General features: G+C 46.0%; 1 protein-coding gene across 1 annotated transcript in view; it reads left to right on the forward strand.

Moving 5' to 3' along the window:
* Window positions 1-20,631, forward strand: part of TYR (tyrosinase) — a 71,376-nt gene that overhangs the window by 28,117 nt on the left and 22,628 nt on the right. The window contains exon 3 of the mRNA XM_015421974.1: window positions 17,566-17,713. Within this exon, the coding sequence (XP_015277460.1) occupies window positions 17,566-17,713 (148 nt within the window). The remainder of the gene's footprint in view (window positions 1-17,565; window positions 17,714-20,631) is intronic.

The raw sequence follows: 20,631 nt of genomic DNA on the forward strand, positions 1-20,631 counted from the left end.
ATATATAATTGGTTAGGGATTAAGAGGATTATATAAAGCGAGAGATAAGCTAGCACGAAAATATGGAAATGAAAGATATTAAGCGTAGCACTACCTAGTTAATGGATAAAGTTAATACAGAGCTAAAACACAAATCAGAAGAAAAGCACTGGAATAGATGGAAACCTATATATAATTGGTTAGGGATTAAGAGGATTATATAAAGCGAGAGATAAGCTAGCACAAAAATATGGAAATGAAAGATATTAAGCGTAGCACTACCTAGTTAGAAATTAAAGGAAAATGAATAATGTTGTTATGGAATTATATGCAAAAGGTATGGAAATATGAGATATATTGTGATTGGATGTAACAAATTGAAGACTGTTAAACACTGGAAAATATGTTATAATTATGTTAAAATTAAATAAATAGAGTTGTAAAAAAAAAAGAGTTTAGATGCACTGGCAAAAAGGAGGTTGTTTTCCCATGGCCGTTCCTGCTAGTCCATTAGTACTGGCTATTCCATGAGGACTAGCAGCAACTGAAATGTGGGTCATTGCAGGTCTTGGTCAAATTGCCAGTCACCCGCAAACAGGCCTGTGTAGAAGCAGTCAGTCTATCGATCTCAGAGGTTGCAATGAAAATTCAAGTCTTGGTAACTTTCCTGTTGCAATAAATAGGAAGAAAAAGAGTGGTCCATGATGTGTATTGAATCTTGCCCTTACAGAACCCTCTTTTCCAAAAGTCTGGCACAAGTTACCACACACCTGTATAGTACACATCCAGAACAGCATCCCTGAGCACATTTGTGAAACAGCTCATGGTTCTGCTGGGTGTGATAAGTCAAAAGATCACCATTGACAGAGCTTTGTAAGCTCTATATTTTTCTATTTCAATGATGTTGAACTCATTTGTTATGAGGGCCAGATTTGACATAAATGTCACTTTGTTGGGCTGGGCCATGTGTGCCATAAAATGTAATGCCACGTACTGGAGATATCTCTCCTTATATATAATTGTCACTTGGGGTGGCAAGATTTGATGCGCGGCAAAATCCGTTCGCTCCCTGCTGTGTCACTCACCCCGAGTCCATATCCATTGCCTGCCTGCTTCCCTCAGTCCTGCCCACACGGCCTCCGGCCACACTCTTCCCCTCAATCTCCAGGAGCCGTCCAATGGCATGGACTTGGTAAATGGCCACTCCAGTGGCCGCTCCTACGGGGAGGCAGGAGGACGGCCCCACCTGGACTTGCCGTGGCCTGCTCGCTCCCTCCGACCCCAGCCCGAGCTGCCCTGGCAGGCACCACCGATGTCACCTTTTCCCTTGCCAGCCTCCGTACTCCACCTGCTCGCCCTCCCTCCACCATGCTTGCCATCTCCACTTGCCCCTGGCCATGACAGCGGCACTAGGAGGAGGAATGTGAGGTGAAGGAACATGGAGAGGGGCGTCGGGCAGGCAGAAGGGAGGGAGGTGACCAGCGGCAGCACCATGGCCACCCCAGAAACAGAACACGCCAGCCGGGGATGTGGACGATGGGACGGGCAGGCGGCGCTGATGAGAGGGGAGAAGGTTGGGAGCCTGGGGGGAGACAGTGGAGGGGAGAGCGTCAGCTCCCTGAGGGGAGATGGTGGACAGAAAAGGGATAGGGGCTGATGGGCGGAGGTGGCCCGCAAGCCACTGGACACACCAGTGTCTCCCCTGCAGTCTCCATGAAGCCGTCAGGCGCCATGGACGCTCTGGCGGGCGCTCCCACAGGGAGGCAGGAGGACGGTCCCGCCTGGCCTGATCACTCCTGGCCCGGCCCAAGCCACACTGACCTGTGCTGCCGATGTCACCTTCTTGCCCGCAGCAACCTTTCCCTGTGGCCCATTTGCCCCTCCCTCCGTCACGCTCACTGCCTCCACTCTGCCCGGCCACGACACCAGCAGCACAAGGATGGCTCTGAGGTGAAGGCCCACGGGAAGAGACGGCAGGCAGCCAGGAGGGAGGGAGGCGGCCAGCACTGTGGCCGCCCTAAACAGTACACTCCAGCCGTGGACGTGAACGACAGCATGAGGCCACCGGGATGGGCAGGCGCCACTGACAGCAGGGGAGAGGGGGGAGACAGTGGATGGGAGACCGTCAGATCTCTGAGCAGACAAAGTTCAGGATAAACCGTCACAGGCCTCAGGGGCAGACCACAAGCCGCTCGACTCCACAGGGGAGGGAAACACTGCCGGCCCAGCCTGTCGCACCTTGATAACAGGCTCTCGGAAGGGAGCAGAAAGCGGGGGGGGGGGAGGCTCTGTCTGCTTGGAGACAGCCCGCCCATGGAACTGCTGCTGGCCCGGCCCCTCACCCTGCCACTCACGGCATCTGGGGAGTGGGAAAAAAGTGGCGGGCCGGGGAGAGGAAAGGCTACAGCTAGCTACAGCTCATTGTCTCGCTTCCACAACAGGCTTTGTTCCTAGTATACTTTATAAAGGACACAGGCAAACCCAAGTAACGATATTATTTTTTACTCAATATACACAATATACACATTTACACTCTTACAGTATTTTCCTTGGAGTATCTCCGTGACGCCCACCATTCCACTTCCACTGCCCATTACGCATTAGCAATGGGACAGTATACAGGGACATAATGCACAGCCTCTGTCATCTGGCAATAAGGGTAATGACCAATTGCTTGCAGACTGGATAAGAGCGCTGGATGGGCCACTTCTGGCCCACGGGCCATCTGTTTGACACCCCTGGTCTATCTGTTTATCTCTTTTTTTAAAACACTTCTATGCTGCGTTTCTGCCCACCTTAGGATCCCCAAGGGGATGAAAAATGAAAACCATGAAAGCAAGCATTTAAACATACTTATTATTAAAAAATTTAAAAAGTATAAAAGAAAGCATACAGAAAATGAAAACACATAAACAGGAAGAACATGAGAGAAGCCATGTTGGATCACGCCAGTGGCCCATCCAGTCCAACACTCTGTATCACCGTCCTCAGGAGGTCCACCAGTGGGGCCAGAACTCCAGAAGCTCTCCCACGGTTGCCCCCAAGTACCAAGAAGGCAAACCATCAGTGCCCCAGACAGAGTGTTCCCTCTATACTTCGTGGCTAATAGCTACAGATGGACCTCTGTTCCATACGTTTATCCAATCGAATCCAAGCAGGGTCAGTGAGGGAACATCCAGCTATCTCAGATGATGTAAGTGGAGATACTAGCATCTTCCTCTTACAGACCATGTGCTCCATCATAGGTTTGTGGCGTTACCACGACTTTTTTCCTGGGGGAACACACCGGAACAGAGTTCTGGAACCTCTTTAACAAAAATTTTCTTCAAATGTTTAAAACTTCATGGATTTCCAGTCTACAGATTAAAAACTTGATTTCCCTCTTGAGAATTACAGCACCTCTTTTTCCAGAAAAATAAAAAGGGCCAAGGGGTTACCACAAAGCGCAAATTCAGACCACAAGGACTTTGTATCGAATGTGTGCTGTGCATTCTATTTCATATTCTAATTGGGACCATAGCGTACCTGATGTCAGGGTTCCAGCCTTCCACCCCCATGCCATTTTTGCAAGTCAAAACAGCCCACTTAGGGGGCTACTATTTTCTCCATTGGGAAAGGGTCATGTAATGACGGTCACAGGCTTCCACCAATTGGCTGTCATCTCATGAGCCAATGGGAAACATACAACTAAGTCTTATCAGCTGGCCAAACATAAGGCCGTCATGGCTTGTAGACAGTTTGCATTCCTTTGTGCTTCGGGGTGGGTTTTGATCCTGGAAAGATAAGCCTCTTAAGAGGATCAGAAAACTTGAGGGTAATGGAAAGCTGGAATGTAAATGGGTCTCTTTTCTTTGTTAAAACAGAATTTTAAGTATCAATATTGCTGTGCCATATTCTAAATCCCCGATAACAAGGCACTGGGTCAAACCTGTGTTCCATTATCCTCCACTCACAAGGCGTAAGCCCTATTAGTCGCACAGCTCTTTCGAAGCCGGATACTTAAGATAATTTTCCTGCAGATTCCACTGCAAACACATCACTTTGCTCCTCCCCATGTTGTTTCTGAGGCCCTCCATTGCTCAAGGCTGAGGTCCGCAAGCCAAGGCAGAAGTCAAGACTGGAGTCCCCGTGGCTGGAGTCGAGAGTACAGAAAGCTTAGATGTTGCTCCAAAAAAGGCTGAAGGTGACTTGAAGTCCTCCTGCAGGGCGATGGAGATGCGAGTTGCCACAGGAACAGGCTGCCGGGTCTTAAAGGTGCCATGACAGGCAGTGTTCCCTCTGAGCTGAGTTAGTGTGAGCTAGCTCACAATTTTTTTAGCCTCCGGCTCACACCCTTTCTTGTCTTAGCTCAGGAAGGATGGCTCCAGAGCAAACTAATTTACGCAGCAGCCAAATCGCTGGCTCACAACTTTAATGCCAGTAGCTCACAAAGTAGAATTTTTTCTCACAAGACTCCACAGCTTAGTGGGAGCATTGATCATGCCCCCCCCCTAGTTGTCTCTTTTCTAAACTGAAAAGTCCCAGCCTCTTCAGCCTTTCCTCATAGGGAAGGTGCTCCAACCCCCTCATGATTTTGGTTGCCCCCCTGTATACTTTTCCCAGCTCTGCAATGTCCTTTTTAAAACATAATTTTATCATGTATATTTTAAATTGTTAGCCACCTTGGTGGCCCTCATGAGGGCGGAAAGGTGGGGTGTAAGTCTGTAAATAAATAATGGCTGCGGTCACACGGAGCATTAGCCATACTACAGAGATGGAAGATAGGCGGATTTTCCGGGCGTGATCACACCGCAACATCTGGGAAGCGTACAGCTCCCGTGGTGAACCCGAGGCTTCCCACCAAAGATGCAGAGTTAAAAACTACTACCTCCGAGGTACTAGTTTCCGGAAACCGCGGGGCAAGGGCTGGCGTCTGATCGTGTTTCCAGTGGTGGCATCCAGCGCCCCCCCCTCATGTCCCTTCGCAAACAGGTTTTTTTCCCCCCAAGTCTCCACAAGATGCGCACAAGCAAGCACCCAATGGTGCATGCACACAAAGAGGGAAGCAAAAGTGCCGTTTCGGCTTAAAAAAAATAAATGACCCCGTTTGTCACGGCAGCGGCGCCTAGCCATTGCTTGTGTGATCGTGCCGCGCCGCTTCTTTGCCGCGCTGCAGGATCGTCGTGTGATCGCCACCCTTGTTTACCCACCGGCACCGAGGGAAGGACCCGTGGTGTGCCGCCGGCACGTCGGATCGCGTAATCGCAGATCAAACTGCGCCGGGGCAATTAGCCACACCTCCCCCCCCCCGCGATATCTGGCCCGCATGACCGGGGCCAATATTCCTTATCTGGAAAAATCTGTCTGGAAAATCCAGTTCTGCAGAAGACCCACGCTGGGCTGCCTGTTTCCTGCGACCTGAGATGTCCTTAAATAACACACTTTCCTTAAGAGTCCTGAAATGAAATCTTTCCCCCCCTTCCTTCTAACATATCCACCGTCTTTCCAGTAAAGCATTCCTCAGACGTTCAGCATGGTTAGTTATACAGCTCACTGTCTTAGCTCTGCCTGGCTGCGTGCTATTAGAAGCATCACCTGCTCGAGGCCCTGCGGTGTTCAAAAAGACGCCTACCTTCTGTCTGTCATATTGTTCAGCACAAATCTCTCTCCAAACACTGTCAGATTGCCACCCCTCTGCCAATACCGAGAACTCTTAACTTCTTGTTTGCTTTGAGGCTGAACAGTCTTCTCTGCATCTGCTTTTCCGTCTTTGCCATAGTCAGACTTGAGGGGCTTTTCGTGAACGCACCAAGCTTCCTCATACTGAATCTGACCCCCTGACCGTCAAGGTTGGTATCGCCCACTCAGTCTCGCAGTGGCTCTCCAAGGTCTCAGGTAGAGAACTTCTAGGGTTGCCAGCTTTCGGTTTGAAAATTCCTGGAGATTTGTGGGTGGATCCTGGGGAGGGTGGGGAGAGACCTCAACAGGATACAATGCTGTAGAGTTCACCTTCCTAAGCAGCCATTTTCTCCCAGAGAAGAAGGAGAAGAAGAAGAAGAAGTGGAGGAGGAGGAGGAGGAGGAGGAGGAGGAGGAGACTGGATTTACTTGAAGGAGTCTCAGAGTGGCCTACAATCTCCTTTTCCTTCCCCTCTCCACAACAGACACCCTATGAGGTAGGAGGGGCTGAGAGAGCTTTCGAGAACTGCTCTTTCCAGAACAGCTCTGAGAGAACTGTGACTGACCCAAGGTCACCCAGCTGGCTTTATGTGGAAGAGAGAAGAATCAAACCCAGTTTCCCCAGATTAGAGTCCGCACCAGTGTTCCTTCTAAGCTGAGTTAGTGTGAGCTAGCTCACAGTTTTTTAGCCTCCAGCTCACACATTTTTGTCTTAGCTCAGGAAGGAGGGCTCCAGAGCAAACTAAGTGATGCAGCGGCCAAATCGTTCGCTCAAAACTTTAATTCCAGTAGACATGCTCTATTGGACAGGTGAAAGGAAGAGGGAATGTTGGCCAGACAAGCTTCTCATATGAAACTTGGAGAGCTGCTGCCAATCAGAGTAGACAATACTGACCTCGATAGACCAATCACCTAACTCAGTAAAAGGCAGCTCCATGTGTTCATACCCCATAAGAGAGCATGTATAATTCCTACATAACTGTTGAGAGCCAGTTTGGTATAATGGTTAAGAGCAGTGGACTGTAATCTGGGAGAACTGGGTTTGCTTCCCCACTCCTCTACATGAAGCCAGCTGGGTGACCCTGGGCCAGTCACAGTTCTCTCAGAGCTCTCTCAGTCCCACCTACCTCACAGGGTGTCTGTTGTGGGGAGAAGAAGGGAAGACAATTGTAAGCTGCTTTGATACTCTGAGTGAAGGGCCGGGTATAAATCCAATTCTTCTTCTTCTTCGCTATCCAAGTAGAGTTGTCAACCTCATGGTGAGGCCTGGCGTACACTCAGAATTATAAATGATCACACTACAAAGATCAGGTCCCCCAGAGAAAATGGCAGCTTGGAAAGATGGACTGTATGGTATTACATCCCTGTTGAGCTTCCTCGCCTCCCTAAAGTTCACCCTCCCTGGACTCTGCCCCCATACCTGGAGGAATGTCCCATCCCACAGTTGGCAACCCCATTCCCAAGCATGAATATTGAGCTTCAATCTTGCTTTATCTATAGCTGTATCAGACTGGGGAGGGCAGAGTTCTCAGGTGGACTTTACCACTTTGGATTGCAGGGGAGGATCATACATGCAAAAAGGGGAAGAAAACATTCACTGCAGAAAGAACATCAACACAGCAAGTAATGGGCTGAGTAAGCTGCGGTAGCTCAAGTGGTTAAGACGCTGAACTGCAGGCTGTGGAAGGTCGGTAGGTCAGCAGTTCGAGACCCGGGTGCCGCATGACGGAGTGAGCTCCGATCTCTAGTTCCAGCTCCTGCCAACCTAGCAGTTCAAAAGCAAGAAATTGCAAGTTGATAAATAGGTACCACTTCAGTGGGAAGGTAACAGCGTTCCGTGCGCCTTGGTGTTTAGTCAGGCCGGCCACATGACCACAGAAACGTCTTCGGACAGCGCTGGCTCTTCGGCTTTGAAACGGAGATGAGCACCGCAACCCTAGAGTCGGACTCGACTGGCTTTTGAGCAAGGGAACCTTTACCTTTACCTTTAAGAACCTCCACTCTGAAATGCTAGCTCTTTTTAAAAATACACGTATGGAGTCTTTTTTTTCGTGAGCATGGCATTCAAAAATGGTATCCCCCAACCTGGGCTCACTTTACCACCTCAGATTTCTGTCACCGCTCATATGCTCTATGGAGATCAGGCCTTAGGCACAACTGGTACAAAACCTGACTCCAGTGGTACTCTATAACCAGCAATAATATGAGGTACTCTTCCACAAAGCTCACTGGGTGACTTTGGACCAGATGTCCGCTCACAAACTAACCTACCCCACAGGGTGGCTGTGAAGTTGTGTGGTGGTCTCTGTTATCAAGAGGGGATGGGATAAACATATGGAGCAGAGGTCCATCAGTGGCTGTTAGCCACAAGGTATAGAGGGACCACTCTGTCTGTGGCAGTGATGCTCTGTATTCTTGGTGCTGGGGGGACAACAGTGGGAGGGCTTCTAGAGTTTTGGCCCTGCTGGTGGACCCCCTGATGGCACCTGGGTTTTGGCCACTGTGTGACACAGAGTGTTGGACTGGATGAACCGTTGGCCTGATCCAACATGGCTTCTCTTATGTTCTTATAAAATAAGGCATCCCTCAGCTGCTTGGAGAAATAAGGGGATTAAAATGTACCAGATAGATAGATACACTGCAATCCTAAAGTCACTTACCTGGAAGTAATTCCCACTGAATAAAAATTAGACTTACGTCTGAGTATACGTGCATAAGAATTGTCCTGACAGATGCATAATGAGGCTACCTGCTTATTTGGGGGCAATGTAAAACCATATCGGTAGAGATACGGCACATAATCACCTGGATTACAGGCAGTACACTTTGTCATAAACCGTAAGGAGGACTCGTAAATGATTTGAGAGCTTAGGTATGGAAATCAGATCAAAATCTGGTGGGTAATTTATGAGAAGGTGCCAAAAAGAGATAATAGCAAAGTTACTGAGAAAAATAAGCTAGCGCCATATCAGGAAAATGAGGTAGGCAAAAGTGGAAATGTGGATGGTTATCCTTACATGCAAAGCAATTGCTTTAATTAAGGCCAGACATGTAGAGGGGAAATACCATGACTAATTTCTTAAAGGATAGAAAGAACGCAAGAGGGAATGTCCAGACGTGCATGGATGTTGCTATGTAAACGGTGTTCAAGTGTGAAGCGTAGGGAGGTGGGTTTTGCAATATATAATTTTCTGTTCCTTTTGGTGTTTCTCTTTTGTTATATTTTTCCTTTTAATTACTTTTAATAATTCTTACCTTGTAGTATGATGCATGCTTACTCACAAGTAAGACCCACAGTGTTTAATGGAGTTACAGTCATGTAAGTGCGCATCGGATTTCAGCCTGAGTCAACATCACATTTTAACTAAAGAATTATTTGATCTATGTATGTGTGTGGGGGGGCTGCAGTGGTTCAGAGGTTAAGAGGCTGAACTGCAGACTGGAAGGTCTGTAGCTCGGCAGTTCGAGACCCGAGTGCCACATGACGGAGTGAGCTCCCATCTCTGGCCCCAACTCCTACAAAGCTGGCAGTTTGAAAGCAAGAAATTGCAAATAGATAAATAGGTACCACTTCAGTGGGAAGGTAACAGTGTTCCGTGCACCTCGGCGTCTAGTCATGCCAGCCACATGACCATGGAAGCATCTTCGGACAGTGCTGGCTCTTCAGCTTGGAAACGGAGATGAGCACCGCAACCCTAGAGTCGGATTCGACTGGCTTTGGAGGAAGGGAAACCTTTACCTTTGTGTGTGTGTGTAAAGTCAAGTGCCATCAAGTTGCAGCAGACTTATGGTGACCCCAGCAAGGGGCATCATAGGCCAGTGAGAAGCAGAGGTGGTTTGCCATGTCCTTCCTCCGCAGAGCCTTCCTTGGTGGTCTCCTTTCCAAGTACCAACCCTGCTTAGTTTCCCAGACCTGACAAGATTCAGCTGTACCAAGCTGCTTTCCCTCCCTTTAATCTATGTATATTTGCATGGGGATGAAACAACAGTTCTGAAGAAACTGTTCCCCTTGCGCCCCATAGAACCACAGAATCATAGAGTTGGGAGGGACCTCCAGGGTCATCTAGTCCAACCCCCTGCACAATGCAGGAAATTCACAAATACCTCCCCCACACTCAAACCACCAGTGACCCCTGCTCCATGCCCAGAAGATGACAAAAAACCTCCAGGATCCGTGGCCTAACTGGCCTGGAGAACAATAGCTTCCTGACCCCAAAGTGGCGAACAGCATTTCCCTGGGCGTGTAAGAAAGGGCCACGAGAACTAAGCACTGAGGCAACCCATCCTGCCCTCCCTCTCACGATCTGCCTAAGTCCAACCCGAACCAACACTGCTGTCAGATGGCCACCTAGCCTCTGCTTGAAAACCTCCAAAGAAGGAGAGCCCCCCCCCTCGGAAGCCTATTCCACGGAGGAACTGCTCTAACCGTCGGGAATTTCTTCCTAATGTTTAGCTGATGATGAGCTACTCAGGGTCCACTAACAGAGAGATAAACTAGGAGAGCAAACCTAATCAAAACAACAACTACTACTATTACTACTGCTACTACTGATGATGATGATGACGTGCAATCCAATTGCAGCTGACTCATGGTGACCCCAAGGTTTCCAAGGCATGAGACATTCAGAGGTGCTTTACTATTGCCTTCTTCTGCATAGCAGCCCCAGTCTTCCTTAGTGGTCTCTCATCCACATACCTGTTGGATATTACCAGGGGTCATTTCCTGCAGGAGCTCCGGCAGTAAAGAGCCCAGGGGGCGGGCACATGCAACAAGCCCCACCCCCTGCTCCCAGCAGCCCTCAGTCAGAGCAAGAAGCAGCCGGGTAAGTTGCAGAGCCCCCTCCCAGCCCCCCGGTCCACAACAGTACAGTGGCACCTTTAAGACCAAGTGTTATTCAGGTACAAGCTCTCCCTCCTCTGCGAGGACAGATCTACACGTTCCCCCCCCCCAATAGCTAGCAATCCAAAACAGTCCAGTGGAGCCTGAGCGGGGGGTGTTGCTTTCTGACACACTTCCGGTGATGTCAGGGGGTGTGGCATATGCAAATAAGTTATGCCAATGAGTTATGCTAATGAGCTCCTGCACCTCTTTTTCTACGAAATGACCCCTGATTGTAACTCAGCATACAAGAGGATCTGGGAGGGAAAGGGTTAAGAGCATTCTCTCTCTGGGGTACACTTGGAAGTTGGCCCCGCCCTCTTGTCGGTTAGAAGTTGATCCTCTCTGGCCCTTGCTTGCCTTTCTGTTCTCATCTTCTATAGAGCCTTTCTTCTTCTCTCTCTTCTGCCCTTCGAGCTATAACAAGTTAACCTTTTCCGCAGTTAATCTGTTCATAGATTATGCCACGTCAGGTGTGCTTCTGTTTTTGTAAGTAAAAATTTCTTTCTCTCGTTACCATTGGAGTCATATCGTCTTTGTAATTTGTTTGAATAGCATTTTTTTTTCTGAATCGGGAAATGTGCTCCCAAGGGAGATTATTTTCTTTTGTTTACATTTAACTCAATAATACTAGCTGTGACCAGCCCTGCTTGGGTTCCCCGCTCTGATGACAGAAGGCCACTGAGGTCTGCTCAAGAGGATTGCTCCCAGGAAGGTGTTTGTAGGATCACCCTGTAGGTGTACCATTGTTCTCATGTCGGTGGCAGAGGATAGGACTCGAAATAATGGGTTTAAATTAAGGGTGGGAACATACCAACTGGATATTAGGAAAAAAACTTTTTTGACAGTAAGAGTTGTGCAACAGTGGAGTTAGCTGCCTCGGAAAGAAGAAGAGATTGGATTTATACCCCGCCCTTCACTACCCAAAGGTGTCTCAGAGCGGCTTACAAGCTCCTTTCCCTCCCCCTCCCCACAACAGACACCCTGTGAGGTAGGTGGGGCTGAGAGAGCTCTGACAGAAACGGCTCTTTTTCAAGAACAGCTGTGCCAGAACTATGGCTTGCCCAAGATCATCCAGCCAGGTGCAAGTGGAGGAGTGGGGAATAAAACCTGGCTCTCCCAGATTAGAGCCTGTGCACTTATCCACTACACCAAACTGGCTCTGGGAGGTGCTGAGCTCCCCCTCCCTGGCCGTCTTTAAGCAGCAGCTGGACAAACCCTTGTCAGGGACGTTCTAGGCCGATCCTGCGTTGAGCAGGGGGTTGGACTAGATGACCTGTATGGCCCCTTCCAACATTTATTTATTGGATTTATATCCCGCCCATCCCGCGGGCGGGCTCAGGGTGGTTAACATCATTAGAATAAATACAATTTCAGTTGAAAGCATTAAACATTAAAACACGATAAAACATTATAGCAATTAAAACAATGGGTACTGCTTGGAGCAGCATCGGTTGGCTATAAAGTTCTGGCCCGATTGTACAATGAGTTAAAGGCCAGTTGTGGTGGTCAGTAGACAGGTGACAGACGGGTGAAAACAACCTTTGTGATTCTACGATTCTGTGTCAAGCACAAGATACTGATCAAGAGCCTCTGGTCTGATATGCATGCTTCTAAACCGGTTTCGCTTCATGATTAACACTGCGATCCTACACAGATTTACGCCTTTCTAAGCCCGGTGGGTTTAGAAGGCTCAACTCTTCTTTGGTGAGTTGTGACTGAATGCACAAACTGACTCCTGTGGTGGTGGTGGTGGGGGGGAAGTTGTGTTTGAGATTATATGACATTGCATAAGTGTTCTGTCTGTGCTGGTAAATCTGGAATGGAGCAATCAGACCAGCGAGTCCACCAGGACAATCCTAAACAGAGTTATACCTTTCTAAATCCACTGAAGTCAATGGCTTTAGATGCGGTGGGGCGGGTAGCCCTGCTTAGAACCTCACTGGTCATTCAGTGTTGCAGGTGTCAAGTAAAGCCATGCAGGTGTGGAACAGCTTGCAGTCATTTGAAAGAGAAGAACCAACCACAAAAGAAGCAATTTCACACTACTGGGGACAGAGGGTCACGGATGTTTGAACAGGGAGTAGAAATACGCTGACGAAGGATGATGTAGGGAGCATTGGCCGTTCCCCCCTTGAGTAACCCCAACCAATTAATACAAGCATAGTCTTTTTGAAACCTTGCAAATGTGTCTCGCGCTGTTGCCTCTACGGCAACCGAAGATCGCTGAAGAGGAACCGTATGATTGGCGGAGTTCTTGACTTCGGGATGTAATCTCGGGCAGGCACGCGATCCAGTAGTGTAAATTTGTGTCCGACAATTTTTGCTGAGAAATTAATCACAGGAAAGGGAGGCGGTGGGAGTGTCCTGCAGAACATGTGTCCAGGGGGGTCACTTTGGACATTCTGTAGAGCCAACTCCAGAGTGTTATTTATTATTTATTTTATTTCTTTGGATTTGTATCCTGCCCTCCCTGAAGGCTCAGGGCGGCTAACAGAGGCATAAATGCCAGATTATAACAATAAAAACAGTATAAAATACAATAATACATATACTACAGTTAAATAAAATTCTTAAAATAAATTATCGGTGCTCCAATACTCACTCCGAATCGTGAAACCAAGATGGTGTTCTAAGATGTTATATCTGAACAACCACAGCAACGTATGTCCCCACAACCCTGTCGTCCGCTAGGGACGTCCCGCTGCCTCGGATGATACCCGCACCAGCGGTGGTGGTGTGCGGTGGTGGGAAGGCGGTGATGGAATAGTGGTGGCGGCGGCTCCTACTCGAAAGCCGGGCGGAAGAGCTCCGTTTTACAGGCCCTGCGGAACTGTACAAGGTCCCGCAGGGCCTGGATCTCCTCTGAGAGCTTATTCCACCAGATAGGAGCTGCCACTGAGAAAACCCAGCCCTGGTCGTAGCAAATTTGATGGTCTTGGGGCCTGGGATATCCAGGAGATTTTGGCTCCCTGACCGTGCGGGGAAAGGCGGTCCCTTAGGTAGGCCTTTAGGTGTTGGGGGGGGGGTCTGAGCTGAGAGAGCTCTGAAAGAGCTGTGACTGACCCAAGGTCACCCAACTGGCTGCATGTGGGGGAGTGTGGAACTGAACGCAGTTCTCCAGATTAAAGTCTGTTGCTCTCATCCACGACACCATGCTGGCTCTCTAGCAGATGGCAGTAGTGAGAGATCAAAGAAGATACGGGATAACTCACGTTGACATATGAAGCTGCCTTATATGGAGTCAGACCTTGGGTTGATCGTGATCAGTACTGTCTACTGTGTCTGTCAGTGGCTCTCCAGGATCTCAGGTAAAAGAAGAGGAAGAAGAAGAGATTGGATTTCTACCCCACCCCTTCAGTACCCGAAGGAGTCTCAGAGTGGCTTATAGTCTCCTTTCCCTTCCCCTCCCCACAACAGACACCCTGTGAGATAGGTGGGGCCAAGAGAGCTCTGAGAGAACTGCTTGTGAGAGAACAGCTTGGAGAGAACCTGTGACCGGCCCAAGGTCACTCCAGCAGCTGCATATGAAAGAGTGGGGAATCAAACCCGGTTCTCCCAGATTAGGGTCCGTGCTCCTAACCACTGCACCAAACTGGTGTCCGAAGAAGAAGAAGAAGAAGAGATTGGATTTATACCCCGCCCTTCACTTGGAGTCTCAGAGTGGCTTACAAACTCCTTTCCCTTCCCCTCCCCACAACAGGCACCCTGTGAGGTGGGTGGGGCTGAGAGAGCTCTGACAGAAACTGCTCTTTTTCAAGGACAGCTGTGCCAGAGCCTGTGAGTGACCCAAGGTCACATCAGAAGGTGCAGGTGGAGGAGTGGGGAATCAAACCCGATTCTCCCAGATTAGAGTCCGTCCACTTAACCACTACACCAAACCACTACACCAAGCTGCCCTGGGAAGCCATCCTGTGGGACAGAGGTGTGACTGTGACAAGCAAATGAAACCTGGTTCTTCTAGATTAGCGTCCGTGCTCCTAACTACTACACCAAACTGGCTCTCACAAAGGTATTTCACGTCACCTACTACTTGATCCTTTCAACTGGAGATGCCAGGGATTGAACCTGGGGTCTTCTGCATGCCAAGGAGATGTTCTACCACTGAGCCATGGAGTTACCGAAAGAACACAGCACAATTTTTTCACTTTTTAAAAGCTTTGTGGGTGCTGCTATATATAAATTCCCACGCTCAACAGCAGATGATGACAGCTGTCTGGTGGGGAAACCAAAGTCCATTGCCCTGAGCTTCTTTTTTTCATGGCAGAGTGTGGATTTGAACCTGGGTCTCTCATAACCTAGCCAAGTACCGCAACCTCTACACCACACTGGCTTTGTGCTGTGCTATTATTCTGGTGATGCTTAGTATGGTTAACATGCTGCTTTCTGCTGGTACAGCAGTTCACGGTGGTGGATCTTAATATACCAAAGGAACTCACGGGAAATCAAGTCTCATTCACTGCCAAGGCAGGAAGCATCTATATCTGCTCTCCCACAAAAGAATATTAAATTGTCAATTACAGCAGACGTCAGGTCCATGCCAGGTCCCTACCAGCTATGGAACTCTGTCATCACAGCTGTTTGCCTGGTGCCAGGTCTGTTAAGGTCTCAGCACCAGGTCAAGATGTTTCTTTTACCACATCTTTGGCTGACGGGGTGGGTGATTTTCTTTTTTCTCCCCCAGCTTAAGGCTGCCAACTCTAGGTTGGGAAATTCCTGGAGATTTGGGGGGTGGAACTTGGGGGAAACAGAGTTTGGGGAGGGAAGGGACCGCAGTGGGTATAACGTCGTAGATTACACCCTCCAAAGCAGGAACTGATCTCTGTAGTCTGCAGATCAGTGGTAGAAGAGAACAGCTCTGACAGGACTATGGCTTGCCCAAGGTCATCCAGCAGCTGCAATTGGAGGAGTGGGAAATCAAACCTGGTTCTCCCAGATTAGAGTCTGTGCACTTAACCACTACATCAAACTGGCTCTCGTAAAATCCCCAGGCCCCACGTGGAAACTGGCAGCCCCATCTCAGATGGTAAGCCTGCTTTCCAAAAAGCTCTTGTAACATGTTCCAAGGATTCCATTGACATTTTAACTAATTTTAATGCTGCAGCTCTTCCTTCCTTCCTTCCTTCCCTCCTGTCCTATCCTGTCCTGTCCTGTCCTGTCCTGTCCTGTCCTGTCCTGTCCTTTCTACAATTGGGCATTTCACTGCTGGTGTTGTTTTACTGTTTAATGCTGCTTTTATTTGTGCTTTCATTCACTTTGCACAAATACAGTATCGTGGTTAGTGTGTCTACGAGATTCCTGGCCACAGTAGTAGATATAATGGTCTTCTGAGTTAAATTCGCCCATTCCTGTCCACTTAAGTTCACTGATTCCTAAGATATCGATGTTCAGTCTTGCCATCTCGTTTTTGACCACGCCAAGCTTACCTTGATTCATAGATCTTACATTCCAGGTTCCTATGCAGTATTGTTCTTTGCAGCATCGAGCTTTCCTTTCACCATCAGACACATCCACAACTGAGCGTCCTTTCGGCTTTGGCCCAGCCGCTTCACTCTTTCTGGGGTTACTTGTACTTGCCCTCTGCTCTTCCCCAGTAGCATATTGGACACCTTCCGACCTGAGGGGCTCATCTTCCGGCGTCATATCTTTTAGCCTTTTGATACTGTCCATGGGGTTTTCTTGGCAAAAATACTGGAGTGGGTTGCCATTTCCTTCTCCAGGGGATCACGCTTGGTCTGAGTTCTCCTACCCGATCCCTTTCATTGGAGTGAACCTGGGACCTTCTGCATGCAAAGAGATGTGGCCACTTCCCGTTCTATGATACTGCCTTAGACCGTTGGTCTACCAAGGTGAACATTGTCTACTCTACTAGCAGCTCTCCAGATTGAGGGCCTTCACACCAACTTCTGCCTGATCCTTTTAAGTGGAGACTCCAGAGAGAGGACCTTCCGCCTGCCAAGCTGATAACCAGGAAGTAACTTTATTGACGTAACCAAGATACAGGAGAGCAAATGGGGAACAAAATGACAGCAAGACAGGTCAAGACTGAATTATTCAAATGGCAACAATGCCATTAATTTACTTATAACAACCCAATAAAGCAAGTCACTTTTGCACACTCCTAGTGTTCAGTTGTATTCCTTTAACCAAATACATTATTAAAGGTATTCTTAACCCCAGTTGTGCTCCACCCACATGGCTAGACCAGAGAAACCATGCTCTAGAGAAGAGGTAAGTGTACGGTTGCCCCGAAAAGGACCAAAAAGATGCAAAAACAAAAACAAAAGAGCAGAGAAGGGTTTTCACAATCAGACACGGAAAGCATCCCTAACTAGATGAAGGTGTTATGGCAGAAGCCTGGTAGGCAGTAGGGGTGGCCAATTGAGAGCAGCGTGGGGAGAAGCTAAGAAATGAGAGTGGGTAAAAAGATGTGAAGTTCAGTTTCAGGAAGGGTATTTATTTATTTATTTTTTGCATAATGAGTGATGGACAGAGTTGCCAATCTCCAGGTGGATAAGGATATCCAAGGACCACAGTGTGGATGATTAAGTAACAGAAACACCATGTATAAGACTATATGTATACTATGTTAATGAGATACTATTACAATAAAGAGTATTGAAACTTCAAGACTTAAGATGGTTTGTTGTTTACATGCAATAATACACCCTCAACAATCCATAGATTCTAATAATACAGTACCACCCTTGCAAAACTCATCATTCAAACAGAATATACAAAAGGGAAATAATTCAAACACAAGCTTAAAGTAACAGTATTTCTTAAGTGAAATGATGTAAATTCTGTGATTTGGCGTTGACATTCTCGGTGCTCAGCATTATTATTTAATTGGTACAAAGAATAGATTCCCACTATTAGATTTTAGACGTCTGTTGCTGTAAGACCTGAGGAAGAATTTGTGGAATGGGATTTTTTACTGGTCCCCATACTCAGTTGACTTTTCCACCATTCTTTAAATGCAGCTGTACGTAAATCAATATTCTTGTGTAGTTATTGCCTTTTACCGCAGAATTTCTTTTTTGCCAACAGGCTTTGCGAGTCCAACTACTGCAATTTCGAATACATCCCAAAGTACTTTGCATAACGCCTTGCACATCTACATGAATGGCACCATGTCCGAAGTACAAGGATCGGCAAATGATCCAATCTTTATATTGCACCATGCCTTTGTTGACAGGTAGGTCTGATGCCTGCAAAACTGACATCTCCTGTGATTCTAGATTATTTTTAAACACACGTAATGGATGTTGGTCACTATGTCATGTTTAATTAACAATGATCATTTAGTTCTTCAACAGCACTTTGAACACTTGAGTATGTACACAAGATTCTCCAGAGTCCCTATAGTGAAACCTCATAGCCCAATTATGAAAAGAAGGGTCTGAAAGGTACTCTTGTCCCAAATTTATGGAGTTGTTCTCCAAGAGTCTGAGAGTTTACACAGTCAAGACATGTGATGATCTTTCTGTGGTTGCTTGCTTAGGTTAGAACAGATGTCTATTTAAAAAAAAAATCATTGTACTATAATGCTTGCAATACTTGTAATTTGCCAGTAGATGTCACTGTAGTGAACAGTACAACTATGTGAAAATAGTCCAGCCTTTATTCATTGTCTTTGGTACGAAGACAAAAAATGAACCAGAGAAACAACACCAATCAAACCATGAAGGAAACCATATTCACTATAATAGTTTCATAGAAAATATGTACAAGTCTCACGATGAAATCCAAAATAAGGCAAATTCATTCAAGGTCATTCTGTATACAATTTAGTCCATTTTACAAATGAGGTCCAACTCGAATGAAGGTCCTCTTTGTTATGAATATAAAGAGAATGTGTTGAATGCAGTAGTGGTTGTCTTTCACCGTTTTCAAAAGTGACTATTGAAGCATGAGGACCATTCCTTAAAATCATTTCACAAAGGCCAAAGGTATCTGCAAATCATCCAAGTTCATCAACAAAGGTCCGGATATCCTCTGTTTCAAAAGAAATCTGTTTCAGGGCATATTCTCAAATCGAGTTGACCTAGTTAAACATCCATATTATAAATCCATCAATCTTTTTTTTTTGGGTAAACAATTTTTTTTATTTTTTCCATAGGAATACAACATTTAAATTAAACCATTTCATTTTTCCATTGTTTACCCCATTCCCATCTCCTCCCCTCCCTTCCGTGGCTTCCCGCAATGCTTCCCCCCCATTTCACATTACTTTACATCAATTATATCATTTTTCTTATCATTACAATCTCAAGATAACTTCATTTGACTTAATATTGATCTAAACATATTAAGTTTTGTTTCACATCCCAGTTCTTTTCCAGATATATTTTAAAGTCACTCCATTCTTGAAAAAAAACGTCGTCTTCATCGTTGTTCAGTTTTTTTGTAATTTTATCCATTTCAGCCATGAACAGAACTTTTTGTATCCAGTCTTCTATCTCTGGTATTTTCTCTGTTTTCCAAAATTGTGCATATATCATTCTCGCTGTTGTTATTAAATACCAGAGTAAAGTCTTTTTAGTCGTATTGACTTCTTCCATTTTCAGTCCCAAAAGCAGAATTTCTGGTGCTTTTTTGAAAGAGCATTTCAATATTTTTTGTATTTCCCTGTGGACTTTTGTCCAAAAGTCTACAGCTTTCTCACAAGTCCACCACATATGGTAAAATGAGCCCTCATGGGTCTTACATTTCCAACATTTATTTGACATAGTCTGGTTCATATTTGCAATTTTCTTCGGAGTCATGTACCACCTATACATCATTTTATAACAATTCTCTTTGACATTGGTACAAGGCGATATCTTAATAGAATTTTTCCACAAATATTCCCAAGTTTCAATAGACACTTCCTTATTCATATTTATTGCCCATTTTATCATTTGCTCTTTCACAGTTTCATCTTCAGTAAACCATTTTAACAACACTTTATACATTTTAGAGATATTTTTCCCCCTCCACTCTCCCAAAGCCTGCCCAAACAAACTTTGATAGTTCTTGTTGCCATTTAAGTAGCATATCCGTCTTGTGAAGTATTGGTATTGTTTGGAACAGGAACATCAAACGTGGTAAGACATTCATTTTGATAACTGATATTCTTCCCATCAATGATAAGTTCATTTTATCCCATTTCTTAAAGTCTTGAGTTAACTTGGTCCATAATTTTTCATAGTTATTCTTGTATAAGTCTATATTTCTCGCCGTTAACTCAATGCCTAAATATTTCGGTTTTTTTACTACTTCACATTGTACCAGGTCTTGTAGTTCCACTTGTTTTTGTTTCGTCATGTTCTTACAAATAAGCTTCGTTTTATTTTTGTTCACATAGAATCCAGCCAATTCTCCAAAATCTTTTATCTTTTGGAATAGTAATGGTAACTCTTCAATCGGGTTTTCCACAATAAACATAACATCGTCTGCAAATGCTCGATACTTGTATTTAAATCCTTTATGTGTCAATCCCTTTATCTCTTGGTCTTGCTGTATTTTTTGTAACAATACTTCCAGTACCCATATGAATAATAGCGGTGACAAAGGACAACCCTGTCTTGTACCTTTTTGTACCTTGAAGTTATCTGTCACTTCCTTATTCACATTCAATTTTGCAGTTTGTTCAAAATAGATAGCTTCAATACAGTTTCTAAATTGTTGTCCCGTTTCTATTTTTTCCATCATTTGTAGCATAAAATTCCAGTTAAGATTGTCAAATGCCTTTTCTGCATCAACAAATAATAAAGCTACTTCTTTTTCTGGGTGCTTCTCATAATATTCAATTGCATCCATTACTATTCTTACATTATCACGAATCTGTCTTTTTGGTAAAAAACCAGCTTGGTCTTCCGAAATCACTGTTTGTAAATAGTTTTTCACCCTTTCTGCAATAATTTTTGCAAAGATTTTGTAGTCATTGTTTAGAAGAGAGATTGGCCTGTAGTTCTTCACATTTGTTAGATCTTGTCCTTCCTTTGGTATCAGTGAAATAATTGCCTCTTTCCATGAATCTGGCACCTTTTTGTTCTCTCTTATTTCGTTGGATAAAGCTTCCATGGCCGGAAGAATTTCCTCTTTCATTTTTTTATAAAACTTTGCTGTAAA

This window comes from Gekko japonicus, unplaced genomic scaffold (genome assembly GCF_001447785.1).
Source record: "Gekko japonicus isolate JY-2015 unplaced genomic scaffold, Gekko_japonicus_V1.1 scaffold900, whole genome shotgun sequence".
In the NCBI taxonomy this organism is placed as follows: Eukaryota; Metazoa; Chordata; class Lepidosauria; order Squamata; family Gekkonidae; genus Gekko; species Gekko japonicus.